The sequence below is a fragment of the Mus musculus genome, chromosome 2 (genome assembly GCF_000001635.26).
Source record: "Mus musculus strain C57BL/6J chromosome 2, GRCm38.p6 C57BL/6J".
In the NCBI taxonomy this organism is placed as follows: Eukaryota; Metazoa; Chordata; class Mammalia; order Rodentia; family Muridae; genus Mus; species Mus musculus.
This window is the reverse complement of record NC_000068.7, coordinates 151,493,924-151,512,621: the sequence shown is the minus strand read 5'-3', so window position 1 is coordinate 151,512,621 and position 18,698 is coordinate 151,493,924. Positions and strand designations below refer to the sequence as shown.

The following is an 18,698-nucleotide window of genomic DNA, read 5'->3' as shown; positions in this document are numbered from 1 at the left end:
GAATAAGAAGTACTCTTCCGACAGATCAAGACATGTCCAGGCATTGTAATGCATGCTAAGCACAGCCTACTTAGTTTCAAGTGATTCCCCTACTTGTCATGCAATGCTAGGATGATCCACAATGATGCAGTGGAGAACTGCCCTCAGTTCAACAGCCCTAGAGTATCTGATGAAAGCCCATCTGGGTGGACAGATGTTTCCACCTGAGCCTCCAGAACAGAAGCCTGAAGCTGGAAACAGCCTTCCTGGGCATGGAGCCCATTCTATGCAGTTCCTTTGGCTGTGGGCCAGGCACAGAACTGGGGCAAGTTCAAGCAGCTGCCATCCATATTTACTTCACAGGCAGGGGGAAAACCCAGGACCCTTTGCAAATCATTGAGGATGTAGGCAAAACCAGGTAGTGGAAGGGGCCTGAATTATGTAGGAAAGCCTGGGCATTAGAGCATGGTCCCAGGAACCTTGCCCATGCACCCTACCATTTGCCAAGTGTGACCTGGGCCCTGTGAAGTGCAGAAATAGAGGTGCTGCCAACTTCCTTCCAAGCAACTCAATATGCAGGACAAACTCTGTTGTCCTTGTTCTGTTTATAATGACCAATTTTGTTTTTCCAGATCTTTGGTTCCGGTGTAACCAATATGCCGGAGACGTTGCAACCCCAGGAGAACACTGTTTTCTAAGACCCTGTCTAAGGATGCTTCTTGGTAGCTCACAGTATCACATTGGCTCCTGGCTCTGGGCAGGGCAGGAAGCAGTACAGTAAAGGAGGCAGAAGAGGTTCTATCCAAGGTCCCTACTATCCTTTTTATGCCTTCAATGGTGGATGTCTTCACCAGGCTGGGATATGCCTGAAGCTGCTGCAAGTCAAAGGTCCGAAGGGCAGGGAACAAGTGTAAAACAGAACTTGCGTCCCAAAGCTACACGTTAACTATACATACCCAAATAAAATTGCTTCTCCACAGACTCTTGTGACCACCACTACAGTTAAAGGCACTCAAGATACATAAGACATTCATTCCCATATGTGTATCTGCTGCTAGCATTAGTGACATTTTCTGCTTTTTTCCTAGAAAAAGACACCTACCTGAACCCACTAAGGTTGTCATGTGCCACATCCAAAAGAAAACCCCTCTATTCTAGGAGGAATCCTCCACACAACCACCTGCAGCAGGAGGACCACAGCAGGAGATGATTATGTGTACACAGTGACTTTTACGCAGAGGATGAAAGCAAAGTCCCCTTACCACGCCCCAAGATAAGATTTTCTAGCAATCAATTACAGCTCCAGTGGGAATTTCTATATAACAGAATTGGTAGTATTTCTTCAAATTTTTGTGTTTTTTATTTTTTTTTCTTTAAAGTCCATTGATCATCACAAAAACCCAGGAAATACAACTAAAGAGAAAACAAATGTCCAACTGAAGTCTAAGAATCCAGAGCTACGGACGAGACGTGGCACTGGAAGGGCTAGGTGTGTACGGGGTGGGAGGAAATCCCCACGGGCATGGCCACAGTCATGGGAGACACTTAGGGAGGTGAGGCAACAGCTGGGCGGTTATGTTAACCGCTGCACGATGACAGCGTTGAGAAGGTTGGCTTCCTTCAGGGTTTGGTTCTCATCAGCCAGCTCTTTGTTAGGGAAGGTAGTCATAAGGACAAAACTGGTGGCAGCCATAGCTGGCCGGGCATCCACGATGAAGAGCCGGATGTCGCTGATCCTGGAGGAGCAGGGTAAGTTGGAGGTAATGAATAGGGCTCTCTGCTATTGCCCCCAACCCTGGCCTTTGGGAAGAGGAATGCTTCTGAAGGCTCCTTCTTACCATGCCTGCTTCCCTGTGTCCCTTCTCTACAGAGTGGCCAAAGCTGTCACCTGGAAGCACATCAACCTCATTTCCTCCTCTGCCTGAAGCCCCCCATTCCTGGCAGGTACAATCTTCCTGGAGTCCCAAAGCCTGCTTTATTTTGCTCTCCTTCCTTGTCCTTATCTCTCTTCTTTCTTCCTTCCACAGTCAGCCTTCTTTCATTCTATTCTACTTTGGGACTCTTCACAAAAGAAGGCTGTCTTCTATTGCTCCCATCTTGCCACAGAAGTGGTTGTATACTTCTGGGGCCATCTGACTATAGCCTATGCCTTATAGACCATGAATCCCAGCAGGGTAGACACATCTTATTTTGGTATCAGAGGGGGCACTTCTCAACTGTATGCCAGCATCATCTTAGTCCTAGGAACCCTCCTCCAGGCACATTCTTGCACCTGGGAATCACAAGGATAGAGCCACTGGCAACAGAATTCTTCCTTATACCCTATCAACAGAAGTTTCTTTCTGCCACTATGTAGTAGTGGCCCATGAGAGGCTGGAGATATAAGATGCAGCCTAGACCCCTCATCCACACTCTGTACAGGCTGTCACTTGGGTGGGGTTAACTAGTGAGGTGAAGCTAAAGCAGTAACTGGTTGGTAAGATGGGTTACAACTCTCTCAGAGGGAAGCACCAACATTAGGAACATTTGGTCAGCACTCAAAGATTGCCTACCTACTCAGTGGCCCACATCTGAGTCCTGGCTTAGCTAGCACACTATGGATGAAACTTAGACATCCTCTTTGAGAGAAAGGAGCTGCCAAGTATCTTTACTGGTAATAGGCCCCTAGCACCTCTTCTGCTAGTCTCTTCATTCTATGGTGCCTTAGTTTCCCTAAGTTTAAAACCAGAGACACTTCCTTTGAATAAGGAACCTGGTGGCTTAATCCTAATGAGGAGGAATGAGACCTACAGATGGGACAGATCCAGCTACTTGTACATTAATCATCCCAACCCACTGCTTCCTCCAGGGAAGGCATGGATTGCTGGATAGTGTACATGAAGGAGAACAGCTGCCTGCTTCCCACAGATCTATCCTAGACTCTGGGACCAGACACTGCTAGCAGAAGGTAGTCCAGATAGAGAAGGTACCTGTGGCTGTGGTTGAATTTCTGCACCAGCCTCCCGCCATCTGCAAGCCGGATTTGGATGTTCGTGGTAGGTTCTGCTTCATTGATTAAGATGGACGAGCTAGCTTTGGCTTCATTTTCTGCTTGTTGGGCTGGAGAGCTGGTGTTTAATACCTGGGGGGCCGTGCTGAGGAGAAAGAAGAACATCAGGGCAGTATAGAAAGAAACAAGGTCCTCACAGAGGTACAAGGCCGAAATCTCTGGGTTCTCACTGAGCAACTGCTATGTACCAAACCTGTATCAATCTAGGTGCCCTATGTGACAGTCTAGAAAGAAGACAGCTTGTAGTTGGAGAGATGAGACTGTTGTGAGGCACAGAACCCACAGATCAGGATGGCTCAACTTCACTGACATGGCTAGAGGATGCATTCCAAATCTGTGACTGAGGCAGCCTTGGCAAAACTGCAAGTGACTGGCTGTGTTATGTTCTTCAGGCAGGCACCCTCCAGTACAGTGGTTCTTAACCTTTAATGCTGCAACCCTTTAATATTATAGTACCTCATGTTGTAGTGACCTGAAACCATAAGATTATTTTTGTTACTACGTTATAACTGTAATTTTGCTACTGGTATGAATTGAAAAATACCTGTGTTTTCCAATGACCTTAGGTGAATTCTGTACATGGGCTGTTTGACACCCCCTCCCCTACACACAAAGGGGTCACAACCCATAGGTTGAGAACTGATGCTCTACTAATGAACTCACACGGGCATTTATTTTATATGTGCCAACTATGGTGGTGGTGAAGTAAGGATTCCTAAAGGTCAGCTATGAGCCTGGTAGTGGAGTGGTTAGTCACACAATGAACAGGATGGAGCTTCTGCCAGTTATTTGTGCTCACATTTTAAGCATGAGATGGACCAGGATCCAAATTCACTCATTAGCTGGGTGGCCTTGGGCAAACCAAGTTCCATTTTTTAATTTTTATTGAGACAGACTCTTACTATGTAGCCCACACTGCCCTAGGGCATGTTGCAATCTTTCTGCCATAGCCTCCATAGTGGTGGGATTACAAGCATGAACTACCATGCCCAACTTTCAGTCCAAGAAATGGACTTCCTCTTCTGTGAAGAGATAGGGGCTGAGAGAATTAAAAGTGGAGCCCAAAGAGTACCAACCATACACCTGTGAGAAGCTGCTTTTATGTCAGACTCCTGGCCTGTAAGACCCGAGCCTGGGACAGTGGCAATTATCATGCTACTTGTCTTTTCCAGAGGTCCTGAGTTCAATTCCCAGCAACAGCCAGGCATGGTTTCTTATGACTCAGGAGTTTGAGGATCTCAATAAGACAGACAAGCAAACAAACAAACATTTCCCAGAAAAGTTGAGAAAGTAGCTCAAAGGACATGTTGCACTTGGCATATACTAGAGGTACAAAACCTGTTCAAAGTTATCTAGGATTCCTGTAGTGTTGGCAGTAAGAACAGAGACTAGAAGGAGCCTAGTCTGGCACTGGTCAGTACTTTGGCCCTAGGGAAAGGCCTGACTCTCCAAGCTATGGTTCTTATATGTAGAATGGGGACCAAAGTTAGGTTAAAGTCACTGTACTGGCTAGTTTTGTGTCAACTTGACACAGCTGGAGTTATCACAGAGAAAGGAGGTTCAGTTGAGGAAATGCCTCCATGAGATCCAACTGTAAGGCATTTTCTCAATTAGTGATCAAGGGGGAGGTCCCCTTGTGGGTGGGACCATCTCGGGGCTGGTAGTCTTGGTTCTATAAGAGAGCAGGCTGAGCAAGCCAAGGGAAGCAAGCCAGTAAAGAACATCCTTCTATGGCCTCTGCATCAGCTCCTGCTTCCTGACCTGCTTGAGTTCCAGTCCTGACTTCCTTGGTGATGAACAGCAGTATGGAAGTGTAAAGCTGAATAAACCCTTTCCTTCCCAACTGCTTCTTGGTCATGATGTTTGTGCAGGAATAGAAACCCTGACTAAGACAAATTGGTACCAGCATAGTGGGGAATCCCTTGACAACCTGACCATGTTTTGGGGAGGACTGTGGAAGGACTTTGGAACTTTGGGCTAGAAGATTCATTCGTTGTTAAGAGCTCTGTCAGATGTTGTGTAGGAGCTTTGAAGATAATGTTGAGAACAGTGCAGAAAATGGAGGCCTGGCTTGTGAAATTTCAGGAGGAAAATTAGAGACTCTTTTCAGGTCCATTGCTATTTTGGAGTTTGATTATTCTGTGGTTCTGGTTAGCTGGGGCTGAAATCAGCTGCGATTAACAAGATACCAGAACTACTAAAGCAAAACCTTTGCATTATTGGGACTATTGATGCTGGTTAGTTGGAGCTAAGAAATTAGCGGTGATTAAGAAGAGACCAGCATCGTTGAGGTGACATCTTCTGGGAAGTGTTTTCTGAGAGCACATTTCTACTGTTTACACTTCAAACTGAAATATGTGCAGTCTTTATCAAACTGTCAGGTAAGTGGCTCAAATGAATGGATGTGAAGCCTAAACCTACTACAGATATTCAACACAACTCAAGAATTTTCTCAGTGCCTTTAAAGTAAATGACCCATTCACTATTTAATATAAAAAGGTTTTTTTTATATATAACTTGAAAAGCAAACCCCCCAAATCTGAGGTTTGTTTTATATTTAAGATAAACCTGAAAAATAAAATTCAGATTTTAGCTTTGAATTATTTTGGATGACAAAGTGATAATGAGCCTAGGTGTGATGGGTGTACATTCGTCTAACCCTAGCACTTTGTGGCAGGAGGATGCTGAGGTAGAGGCCAGCTGTAGGCAACAGAATCCCAGTCTTGACTGGGCTACACACTAAGGAGCAGTAGCCTTTCCAAGGGCTATGATGTCCTTGTGCAGCACTCCTGGGAGACGGTGCTGGACAGGAAGTTGAAAATTTCTTAACCCCAGCATGCTTAGTGTAGGCTTACAGCATCCAGGAAATCCTTCTGAGTCAAAGCAGCAGCTATGCTCCATTCACAGCTCATGCCAAACAGTTCTACATGCACTGGCTCCTTTATTCCTCCCTATAGAACCCCGAGGGCAAGGACTCTTAGCAACCCTACTTTACAGCTGAGGAAACGGAGGCTGTGCAGTCTAAGATCACTCAGCTGTAAAGGAAAGACAAGCAGAGACTTAGCTCAGGTCTGCATACTCCAGAACCTATACTCTCCCTTCTGTGAAACACAACTCAACTACTCTGCCACTACTCTCACTGAGATCCTCACAATGAGAACACAGGACTGGCTGATGGGACTGATGGTCCAACTGACACTGCTTCTCACCTGCCCAGTTTCTGGCCCTCGCCAGTGAAGGCTTTGAAAGCTCCCTTGGGCTTCACGAAGTCCTCATCCCGATGATCCTCCATATCCAGGTTCACCTGCCCACCATGCGCTAACCTCCGAAGCTCTGCAGGAACCTCCCTAAGGAAAAAGGCAATGGTGGGTTTATTTTGAGATGGATGGAAACCTGATTAAGTTGTTATTGTCAACTTGATACCCTGTGTAGTCATCAGGGAAGAGAGAACCTCAATTGAAGAACTGCTTTTCCCAGAATGGCTTGCGGCCATCTCTCTAAGAGACTGTTTTCATTGACAAGTGCTGTAGGAAGGCCAAGCCCACTGAGGATGACACTGTCTAGGCAGGTGAATCTAGTTATTAAGATAGCCAGCAGAGCAGGCGTCAGTGAGCAAACAAGCAGCTTGTTACAAACCCCATTCTCCTTTAGTTGCTTTCATTCTGGGTTTAATCCCAGCAACAGAAAGCAAATGAGAACAGTGCACAAGATGAGACCAAACCTCTCAATCCCTTTGCTTTCTCAAGCACTTCTTCCTCTTTGTCTCCATCTCTCCCTTTCTCTATCCCTGAGGGCTTTTCATGAGGACAGGAACTGGGGAGATGAAGGAAATTCCATCCCCCAAAGCCACCATAGCATTTTTCACCCCAATGGCCTGAGAGGAGAGAGACTCTCTGTCACCAGGGTCTGGTTATGGAAGTGTCTGTCTCCACCTTCTCAGTCACAGCACGGCCTGCTTATTTGGCTACTTAGCTATGCCTCAAGGAAAACAGCTAAAAATGGACAAGGTTTTTGGAGTGATCTGTGAATCTTTATGTCAAATTGTGCTAAATCTGTTTTAATAACTTTTCTTCCTTTCCCACCTGACAGCTCATTCACGAAAGTGAGACTAACATGGGCTTTTCTGCTTACCCTCTACGGATAGACTCCAGAAACTGGGCATTGGATGGGTCTTGGTAGCTTCTAAGGTCACCATTGTCTAGGCTGAATCCAGTTTTCCAGAGCTTTAGCACTACATGAACCTGTGACAACAGGAGGTAATAAGCACGGAGTTACAATGACAGGAACCTAGAAAATGCAACTGAACCTATAAATGAGTGAGTTTTCACTATCTTACATTACTACAAAAACATCAACAATCAGACAAATACACACATGACAAGGAGTATCAACCAAATACATCACACCAACCTAAACTAGGGACATGCTATGACGCAGGTTAGGAGAAGTGGGCATTGTTCTAAGGAGAGTTTGCTATCGAGGTGACTATATAAGAAATGACTCAATCCCAGCTGTGGCTCCCTATTTTGCAGTTACTAAAAATGATTATCTGGAAGCTGGAGAGATGACTCGGTGGTCAAGAGCATGTAGTGCCCTGACAGGACCCAACTTTGGTTCCTAGTTCCTAGCACTTATGCCAGGTGGCTCCCAACTGTCTTTAACTCTCATTACTGAAAATCTAAACACCCTCTTCTGGCCTCTGTACTCATGTGCATATCCCCTGTCCCCTTCACATAAAAAAGAAAGAAATTTCAAGAACATATCCACAATTTGTCAACTTTCTATACACACTTACAGAAAAAAGTTTGAAAGGCTAACAGCTAATGCACTGGTGGCCACTGCTACAAGTCTATAAAAGTTTTACTGTCTTCCTGCTTGACTTTATTTGGGAATAAAACTAAAATGATTTAAAATATACATCACAGAAATGAATGGAAATAAAGGTAGACCAAATTATTTTGTAGCATATTAAATTTTTTTAAAGACTCAAAATTATATAGTATCACTGCCTGGAGGGTGTGTGTGTATAAAGAAAACTCAAGCAAAACGAAACAAAACAAAACCAACCAAATCCATCCATATTTCAGGCCTTCTTTGGCATTTTCAAGGTTCTTCAACTATCCCCAAAATACCAGGGAATCACTCCCCCCACCACACTGCCCCCTTGTGTGTGATCCAAAGAACACTCAAGAAACCTTGTGTCCATCTTCTTCCCCATTCCTGCCCTGGCCCTCTAACCACCAAGTGAAAACTGTCATTTTTATGTAAGTCCCCATTGAGACCACAGCAGGCTCGTCTTTTAGAGGCTGCTCGTTCACACACGTAACTAGTCCCTTTTGAAATGGGCACAATGAACAGTCCACAAGCATCTCTGAGGAAGGGACACTCACATCCTGGCCTGAATGCCGCCTCCTTTCTCCTGCCACATAGGCAGACTCTTCCTCTGGTGCTGCTCCAAGGCGGTAGCCCCCTCCTGCAAATGGCTATAAAGGACAAGTTCATAAACACTTGGTGGTGGAATTACTCAGGTACAAAGACATTTTTAGGATGAGGCAGAGAAGTAACATTCTGATCAAGCTTGTTAACTACTGAATAGCAAACACAGGGACAAGGTTTGCTTGTGTTTGCCCCTTGTTCCAGGGGCAGGATAAGAGGTGAAAGCTGGAATACCCAGCTAAAGGGAATAGCTACTATTCTCAGTATAAACTCATAATAATAATGGCTATGCAGGAATATGGGTATAGGACAGTAACAATGATGTTTTGATTTTCCTAAGGACAGAAATCTTTACATAAAAACTGGTGATGAAGCTGGGCATGATGGAGCACAGCTTTATCCCCACAACTTGGGAGGCAGAGGCAGGCATCTCTGTAAGCTTGAGGCAACAAACATGGTCTACAGAGAATTCTAAAAACAGACAGGGCTGCACAGAAAAATCCTGTTTTGAAAAAGCAAAAAACAAATAAACAAAACCCCCAAATTCCTCCCTCAGGAGAGGACCTTGGTCTTGCAAAGATTATATGTCCCAGTACAGGGGAATGCCAGGGCCAGGAAGTGGGAGTGGGTGGATTGGGGAGCAGGGCGGGGGGAGTGTATAGGGGACTTTTGGGATAGCATTTGAAATGTAAATGAAGAAAATATTTAATAAAAAAATTGTTAACAACAAAAAATTCCTCCCTCCTTAAATTCAGTAATGAATTTAATTACAGTGAAATAAAGGAAAACACTAAGCTGGCCAATTTGGATAGGTAGGTTTCTGAGCTCTGATCTAGCTCACAGACACATTAGTCTTCTACACAGAAGAACAAATAGCCAAGTGAAGAAACAAAGGAGCCAATCTCTGCTAGAGAGAAGCAGGCTTCCCTCTCCACTGTGGAACTCAATTCTTTTGGCTACAACAACCCTTATGCTCACTCTCGGTTTACTGGTCTCTCCAGGGCTCTTGGTCACTCGTTCCACAGCTACAGCCCCATGCTCTTTGGCACCCTTAAACAGATCATCCACCAGCTCGTTGGGACTTTTCTTCCGGGGAGGACCAACAATCTGCTGTCCACTTCTCTCTGAGCCCCCAGCATAAAACCTGTGTGTGAAATGCCAAACATACCAAAAATAAACAGAAGATGTACCAGGTTCTGGGTGCACTGAAGCAAAGGGTATATTGTCTTTAAGAAACTTATTGACTAGCTAGAAAAACACATAAGGGTGCAAGCAGATATGATGCAAAGGGAGCAGCCATCAAGTCAGTGAGGGTCTCAGGGACAATGGTGGTGGCAGCATGGAGATGGGGAGACAGGGACAACAACCAAGGCTGCTATTTCCTGGGATCTCTTGAGGATGAGGTTATCAGGTAAGAGATGGGGGAAAAACATTCCAGGCATGCACAACAACACATTAATGAAGGAGGCTCTCAGCAGGAACCATCCTTCTGCAAGCCCCTTTCCAGGAGGCAACTGTGGTCCTAGTCAGAAGCAGCTAACTCTAAGAGTTTTGGATTAATGTTGGTGGTGTAGTTAGTACAAGCAGCTAGGATCCAGTCCTGGCTCTGCAATTGTATGACCTGAATAGTAAGCCAGTGCACTGCTTTGCATACTTTATTGCTTTAAAATGAAAGAAGGATTACATGCCCTACCTACCTGCTCCTTAAGTCAGAGTCGAGGTTCAAATCAGCAGATGTATGCAAAAGAGCAAGCAGAGCAATGTACGTGTGAGGCTGACTGACACCACACCATAATTCCCCCAAGACTCACTTCACCTGCCATTCTTATGATGTACATTGGGAGCCTCAAGAGATGCACTAGAAGCCAGGAAAGCTCCAATCTCAGAAATAAGCTCCAAGATACCTAGTAGTACTCTAGTAGTCCAAGATCAGCTTGAGATTAAACCAGCACTTTTTAAAATTTGGATCTAAGAAGGTGCTATCATGTAGCTGCTTCCTCACCAGTCTTAACAGGAGGCAACACTTAGGCCCTGGCTGAGAATGTTTCAGGTCTAAAGTGAGTGGGGTCTAAAGTAACCAAGGAAGCTAAAGGGCTGTGAAATAGTGGAAGGTCACAATGGAAGCTGTGACCAGGCTGGAGAAGATAGAGGTGGTATTTGGAAGCTAGGCTGGGGCTGTGATAATTAGTGCCCTTCTACTTGAGGAGTACAGAACCTTAAAATTACCAATATCTACAAGTCTCCAGTATATTTAAAAGCAAAGTTCTGAGGTAGTGTGAAGCACTACATGAACATGTGACTCCTCAGATCTCTACAGAGAAGTCACTACATTTCTACAATGGTTATCTTCTCATCTCCCTGAGGAATGCTTGAAAGACCAAAGCGGACCCATGGAGAATAAACACCTGAGAAATGAGGCTATAGCCAGATTATTCTTGTTCAATCCACGTAAATACAGTCTGCCTGGGCTGAAAAGTCTTAGTTGAAGGAACTTTAAGTCTTAGTTTAATAACTGGGAGCCAGTGAATAACAGCCTTAAAAGTATTATGTTCTTGACCTGGTGTTTCTGTTAGAGAAATTACTGTAAGGAAATAATTCAAAACTGGTCAAAGATTAACATAAACGGTGTTCACAGAATTGACATTTACAGTAGTATAGACACAGACTCACCAAAACTATGGGACATATGGGCTAGCAAAGTCATGGAAAACAGGAATTTCAGTGTCAGCAGGGAAGTATCTAAGACCTTGCTTAATCCAACACAAGAAACTAATCATCTTCACCATGTTATAATCAGAACAAGGACTGCATAGAAACATAACAAAATATTAATGGTAATTATCAAAGGATAAACACTATACTTTCATTCTGTAAGTCTCATTTTCTACAATGAAACAATAATTCTATTACAAGATTCCTAAAAGTAAAAACAGTATGATGGTGTTGGGAGGACACACATTTACAACCCTATTTTTCTACTTATTGTGTAAGTTATTTATATGGATAAAAACATACCACAAGAAGATACTTGGCTATTTCTATGTTGTGGTATTATGGGTAACTTGGTAACTTTCTCATTCTTAGAAGTTTTGCTTCCCTCTTTATAATATTCTTCTATAAATACCTCCCTGTAACAATTAGAGAGAGAAATAAAAAAAGCCCCAGTACATGACAAAGTGGGGAGGGGGGTATAGCAATGAGATGGGAATTACTGCTAACCTACCGAGAGCAAACTGCTCTTAGGATATTATACCCCTATGCACAGCAGTGACGGTTGGCAATAGTGAACATGTGTCTCACGCCTTATCCTAGGTGACTTAAACACCACTGTGTACTTTGATAAATTGTGCTCCCTCTCAAAGCCTTACCTCTGTCCCTCCTCTTCCTCCTCCTCTTCATCTTGGTCATGAATGAGGTCTCTGAAGGATGTCACTCTATTATCACTGGAGACAGGAAGGAGCAAAAATTATATCAGGAAGAGTTAAAGAAAGGCAACGCCTGTATCAACTGGTGAGTTGCACACTTGAGTGAGATGCTGTGGTATGAAGACAACACAGATGAAAAGACTGACCTAAGTATAGATAAGAAAGGGCGTGGCATTTGTCTGTTAAGGTCACACAGGACTGAGAATAAATTAGCGAATGCTACTGTGAGGTAAAATGGAATCCAATTTAAGCTGTTCTGGAAATGGGGGAATGAGTTATTCACTGTTTTTAAAGAAAACTACTGAGAGCTGGAGAGAATGCACAGTGGTTAAGAGCATTTGATGCTCTTGCAGAGGACCAACATTTGGATCCCAGAACACACATAGTAGCTCACAAATATCTGTAACTCCAGTTCTGGGGAATCCAACACCCTCTCTGACCTCTGTGGGTACCAGGCACAAACACGATGCAAATACATACACATAGGCAAAATATTCATACATATAAAATTAAAAAATTTTTTTTACTACTGAATAGTCTTATTATGTAACTTTTAACATATAAGGCATTAACTAAATGTTAGATTTATAAAGGTAAAAATTAGACACTGGTATTACAGGCTAGTGGCACAGATAAGCAACTATCTACTATAAGGATGCACAACAGGGGCTGTATCAGTGCACATGACCTTATGAACACAAAGCCTCTTGTCTCCCGTGAGGGAAAGGCTTCCTACAAAAAGGCACAATTGGACCATTACCAAGGAACCGGTGAACAGGAGACTGAGTGAAAAAAGGATGGTGGAGATAGTGGGAAATGGGAACTAAAATAGCATTATGGAAAACACTTATGTAAATGCAGAGACAAGAGACTACACACTAGAGAAAGGTCAAGGAGTCCTGCAGAATCAATGTGTGGGTGGCAGGGAGCATAGAGCTCTCAGCCTATTTCTACTGCAGGATAATTTTTAAAAAGTTTCCTTAGATCTTTTATTTAGATTTAGATCCTCATGCCTGTTTTCCAGGTGCTCAGACTATAGGCATGAGGCACTTCTCCTGCCAAGTCCTATTCCTAATATTCAGGGGGTGGGGTTGGGTGAACCCCACAGGGTGTGGAGGAGAAGTTTGAGGGGTTATCTCTGGCTTCAGCAGACAGATGGCTAGTGCAAAAACTCTCCTACTTCTCATTTTATTAATATGAAAAGTTAAATTATCAGGAAAAGGGTTCAAGACAACATGAGAGAGATGTTACTTATAAACAGATTTAGAGTTGCAACTGGAGTTCTGAGGAATAGGGCTGTGGTGTGCTGCTCAGCAGAGGAGCAAGGATGAAGGCAAACATGGGTGTGGGATGTGAACTGAGATTGACAGGCAGAAAGCAAGACAGCCACTACAGCAATTTAGAGGACACCAACAAAGACAGAACCACACATATCACAGAGATGGGCCATCAAAGGAACTAGTTTGGTTGGAACAAAGGATTTAAGAAAAGGAAAGGGGTTAAGATGAGAAAGGCAGATTCAGGAAAGACTTTGGAGGACTTCTGAGCATCCATGAGAAGCAACATGCTGCACAGAAAACTGAGACTCAGGAAGCAGAAGAGCTCGGACTTCTACCCTCCATTTGCTGGCTTGTGTGATCTAGGGAAGAAGCCCAGCTCTTGTGTCTGCATCGATACAGTGGGAACAGTACAGTACTCACCCAAGGTGGATGACAAAAAAAGATGCACTGAGTGCTCAGCAATGATAATGGTTTATATTGAGCTTAAGACTTCCTCCCACAGTAAATTATGCAAAACACCTTATTAGATTCTTCTTATGGGAATCTAATAGACTCTCTTGCCAGAAGATACCTGCCAAAGTATAGTTAAACCTGTACCTACAGTAATTTTAATCTAAAGACATTCCACTATCCCTTTCTACAGACTCCTCCTGGAAGCTCCAGGGCTCCACACTAAATGCTCCATTCTAGAGTGACTGTTCTCACTTGGCGTCAGAGACAACATGAAAGGTAGATGACAGGTGAACAGGGGTCAGTCAGCAGCAGGCTAAGTGTCCTGTAACAGCTAGGTCAAAGGCTGGAGAGCAGCTGCTCCCTGACTACCACCAAATTCCTTTGGGATGCTAGTACAGTTTAGTTTCTTCTGAGAAAATCCAGTCAGCATTTTCCTCCTAAACAAAGACAATGAAAAGCCACACCCCCTTTCCGTCCTCTTTTGTCCTTCACAGAAGCCCACAGTCAAAGCTAGGGCTTAAGCAAAACAGTAAGAAAGGCTAAGAGGCCTCAACTCCTGGCCAGTCTTACATTCCTTTCACGTTTAATGCTGATGTTAAGCTGTAGCTCCTTGTTCTTTACTGTTATTGTAAAACACACAGATTCTCAGTCTCTCTCTCTCTCTCTCTTTCTCTCTCTCTCTCACATCCACCCACCCACACCCACCTGCCAGTTGTGGAATGAGGCAGGGTACAGTGTCAGTCATAGTAGGCAACATATTATGCTCTAAGTACTACATAAAGTTGGGTTGTTTGTTTGTTTGTTTTTGAGACAGGGTGGCAGAGCTCTACCTGCTTCTGCCTAGGCAGTGCTGGGATTAAAGGAAGTGTGCTCTGAGGTCTGGCTTTTTGCTTTTGAGTCAAGGTCTCTTTGCATAGCTGGGGCTGTCCTATATAGATCAGGCTGGCCTTGAACTCACCTTCTTTCCAAGTGCTAGGGTTAAAAGTGTGTGCCACCACGCCTGGCTTGGGTTAATTCACTGACTCTGCTAAGTAGCAGACACTATTACAATTTCCATTTGACAGTGATGAAAACTGAGAAACTGAGATAAATACTCTGTCGCAAGTCATGAGTCTCTGAGCCTGAACCTGGGTAGTTAGCCTCCCTGGCCCTACACTAATAAACCCTTGATGCGCTAAGGGTTATTCTGGACTGTGGAAGAAGAGAGGAGGGACAAATGACTAGCATTAGAGGCTACATTTCAATTTCTCCTCCTTGGTACTTCTGACATGTCAATAACCCAAAGTGAGGTTGGATCACAAATTTGCCACCTTTGCCAGCAGCCCATATACTTACAACCCACCCCGCAGGCAATAACATTACAGTATTTCATCAGTATCTCACTGCAAATAATTGAAAAGATCACTTTCCTGTGACCCCCCCCCCCTTCTGTGGGAGGCAGGGAAAGACATGAAGGACCAATGAGATTTGGTGTTAGTGTTTCTCAAAGGGAAAAAATGTAGTTTAAAGCTCAGAGACCCTCTGTGAGAATTTACCACTTCATAGTAGAGAGACATTTTTTCTACATACTGGAGTTGAATTCAAACCCAGCAAAATTTTCTGACAACATATACCCTGGAGTAAGTGCAATTAGACTAAAAGTATGAAAGAAGTGTGGGAGCTCAGACGCTTCTGTAGAGAGAATCTGGGAAGGCCAACATTCTCCTCATGAGCCAATCACAAAAGTGATTGACTGTGGCCAAAGGTCTAGGGAAGGTGGCATAACACAAATGTTAGTTAACTCCCCGTGTCAACTTCAGAAGAGGTATCTATTTCCATGATCATCTTACTAGTGTGACAGGCCATTAACCTCATCTCTACTATGGCACTCCTAGTCCAGAAATAAGACAAGTGACTCCCCAAAGTTCATAAACACAGCCCTTAAAGATCTTAAGTAGGGGCTAGAGAGATGGCTTGGCAGTTAGGAGCATTGAATGTTCTCCCAGAAGCCCCAGTTCAAGTCCCAGCACCCACATGGTGGCCCACAATCATGTATTAACTCCAGTTTCAGGAAATCCAATGCCTTCTTCTGGTCCCCACAGTGCATAAACATACAGGCAGGCAGAACACCCACTCACATTCAAAACAAAAACAAGGAAGCAAGCAAGCAAACAAACAAACAAACAAACCAAGCCACAAAAAAACCCTTGTAAGTTGACCTTTGAATCCCTCAGTTCTTTTTAGTTGATCTTTAAACCTCTTGGTTCATAATCTGTCAAGTCAGAAAGGAAAGTCCCTTTTCTGGAAACATTCATGTAGCAACTGAAGTTGGTCCTTACCTAGGAGCTGTGCCTCTGGACACTGAACTTGGGGTTGCTTGTGAAATGGTCACAATGTCTTCATCCCCTCCATCCTCATAAAAGCTTGCAAGTGCAATCTAAAACACACAGACAGAGTACTTTGGGACCCTCCAGGCTTTCATCTGACACATATCTCACAATGGAACAAAAACATGAAGACAAAACCCATACTTTGGTTCCTACACCTGGAACCAAAGAAGATTAGATGAAAAGGCAATAGACATGTTAGCCTGGAAGTGAAGATGGGGATATATTACTTCAGGGGGAAATCCACCCACCAAGGGAAACAAAGATACTAAATAAAATTAATATGAAAAACATAAAGGAAGACCACCAACTATTATTTATCCATGTGTCAGGTCGTCTGTACACTATATATTAATTCATTTAATCTACTCAGAATTTCGTAATTAGTATCATTATTGTCTCACTTTATAGCTGGCACAAATGGACTGCAAAATGAAGACAGCTTCTGGAGGTAAGAAGTGGGGTCAGGTTCAACCCCAGGCAGCATGCTCAGGCCCTCAAGCTTATGTTCTAAGAGGAAGAAGAGTATAGGGACAGATGCTACATTTCCTTTCTTTGTGAAGCCCGGTTCCTGTTTGAAATGGGGATGCTGTTCCACCAAACCTATAAAACTGAAGGAGATAATCACTAAAGTTAACGCAGTCACCTTAGCTTTACACATGTGAAAGCCCTTCATATGAGTCCTTTGGTCATTTGTGACTGTCGCCAACTCAATGAGAAGGCATTGATTTATCACACATTCTCCACACAAAGAGAGAAGACAGAACAATGAAGTCCCACGGAGATGGAGGAGGCACCTCCTGTCTAAAAGGTAACCAACTGTCTAGGAGGAAATGAGCTGTCATGGGACAATCAGTCTGAAGGTATTCTTCATGTAGTATAACCAGCTTCTGGGAAGTCATGTGCCATCGTAGGAGTTGTACTAAACTGACATTTAGAGAACCTGCATTCAAGTCCTGGCACTGCTAGTCAAGTTACCACACAGGTAAGAGCCTCAGTTCGGATGATCTACTGGGATAGAAGCTTTTCTCTTATGTATTTCCACTCAGCACAGAGGCTTCACAGCGCCTTTAAGAGCATCTTTCTGTTTGTTATGTTTTTGAAAGAGGGACTATTTACTCCTGGAACTATGTAGATCAGGCTGGTCTCGAACTCAGAGATCTTCTGCCTCCAGAGTGCTGAAAGAGTTAAAGGAATAAAGATCCCTAATGTTTGGGAAGCTAAATATTACAGTCAGTAGACATGGTTACATCAGAAAGCTCACACAGTGAGCACATTCGGTGTCCCTTTGAGGGTCCAATTCCTTATCCATAAGATAGGGTTAGTCTTTACCTGTTTAATTAGTAGTTAGCTCTTCAGCAAGTTATTTATCCTCCAAGTCTCAGCTGCAATGTGAGACATGTAAATGAGACATTCTGTAATGCTGAACAGTGCCTGGCTTGTTGTAGGTACTCAAGAAATATTAGTCATCGTCATCTACCTAAGATGTAGGCTGGCCAAGGACATTTATGCAATCAATTCTTTCTAACATTAATTACTGTGTTTCTGAGCAATAAGAGATGGGTGTTGCTCTAGGGATCAGAAGTGTGCAACATTTTATGCCTGGTGGAGCTTTGCCTTCTAAATTAATTCCTTAGTGACTATTTACTACATGCCAGTGAACAAGACAGTAAGTCCTAAGAAATTCCCATTTTACAGTTAACTACGAAATGTGCAGAGACCCCAAACGTGCGCCACAATCCCACAGGTAGTTTCTCCCTGCAATTAGGCAAGAGTGGGGCGTGGGCTGATGCCTTGCAGGGTTTCCCCCACCAGCACAGCATCCTTGCAGAAGCGGAATCGGAAGGCCACCGCGACCTCGGTGGGGCTCCATCTGGAAGCAGGGCACTCGATTCCACCCGGCCACCCGCAGGCACTCGCCGTGGCAGCCACGCCCCCAGGCGACGACTCCACGCGGACTGCGGCAGCGCCCAAAGTCTCGCCAACACTGCGAGCCCGCAGGAAAACAGAGGCCCTGCAAAGCAGGGCCCGCCCGCCTCCATGAACTTCCAAGCCAGGCCGGTGACGCGTGGCAAGCGACCCCAGGCACCATGAGGCCTGGGCCAGGCAGGGCCCAGCCCCGCAGGGATGACTGTGCGCTTCGGCCGCGTAGGGATCGCAGAGCCGACGCCGCACTCCGTATTCCCCAGCCCGTCCGAAGCGGCCCGCCTCGCGGCGCTACCTGCAGGTCCCAGCCAGCCGACTCCAGGAAGAAACGGGCCCTGTCCTCCTCAGTGCCAGTCACCGCCACGAACTCCCTCAACGCGTCCTGCCGCTCCTCCGCCATCTTCGCCCCGTGCACTTCCCAAACCGCTCCGGCGGACACTGCAACAGCCCGAACCCCAGGTCTGCGTTCCGCCCGCCGTTCTACCGCGTCCAGCCGCTGGGCGCCTGCTCGTAGGCTCCGCCCAATGCGGTGCCACAGGAAAAGCCCTCCGTGTGGGAAACCTAGCCGCCTCGCGCCCTCTGGTGGCCCCTATGTGAGCCTCACCTTAATGGCTGAAGTAGAAGGTCGATGGAAGTGAGTAGGGAGGGGCTGGTTTTCCCACAGGATGAAGTAGTCCCGAAATCAGATCCTGGAAATTACTCATGGTCTCATCCCTTTATTTCGTTAATTATTTATTTGCACATTAATTTCCTTCTTGAAGCATTACGCTGTCTATGGCTTGAT

The 18,698-nt window shown here is 44.7% G+C and overlaps 1 protein-coding gene across 2 annotated transcripts; it reads right to left on the bottom strand.

Moving 5' to 3' along the window:
* Window positions 1-1,311: 1,311 nt before the first annotated feature.
* On the bottom strand, window positions 1,312-18,440 carry Nsfl1c (NSFL1 (p97) cofactor (p47)). Of its 2 annotated transcripts, NM_198326.3 has the most exons (10): window positions 18,210-18,440; window positions 15,941-16,038; window positions 11,833-11,907; window positions 10,162-10,167; window positions 9,443-9,608; window positions 8,419-8,511; window positions 7,160-7,269; window positions 6,238-6,375; window positions 2,949-3,113; window positions 1,312-1,715 (listed from the first exon to the last, which is right to left on the bottom strand). In NM_198326.3, exons 1-10 carry the CDS (start codon window positions 18,312-18,314, stop codon window positions 1,553-1,555), a joined length of 1,119 nt encoding a protein of 372 aa, NP_938085.1. In that variant the 5' UTR covers window positions 18,315-18,440; the 3' UTR covers window positions 1,312-1,552. The 2 variants fall into 2 exon arrangements, with proteins under 2 accessions (NP_938085.1, NP_001278003.1); NM_001291074.1 differs by lacking the exon at window positions 10,162-10,167.
* Between the last annotated feature and the right edge of the window lie 258 nt (window positions 18,441-18,698).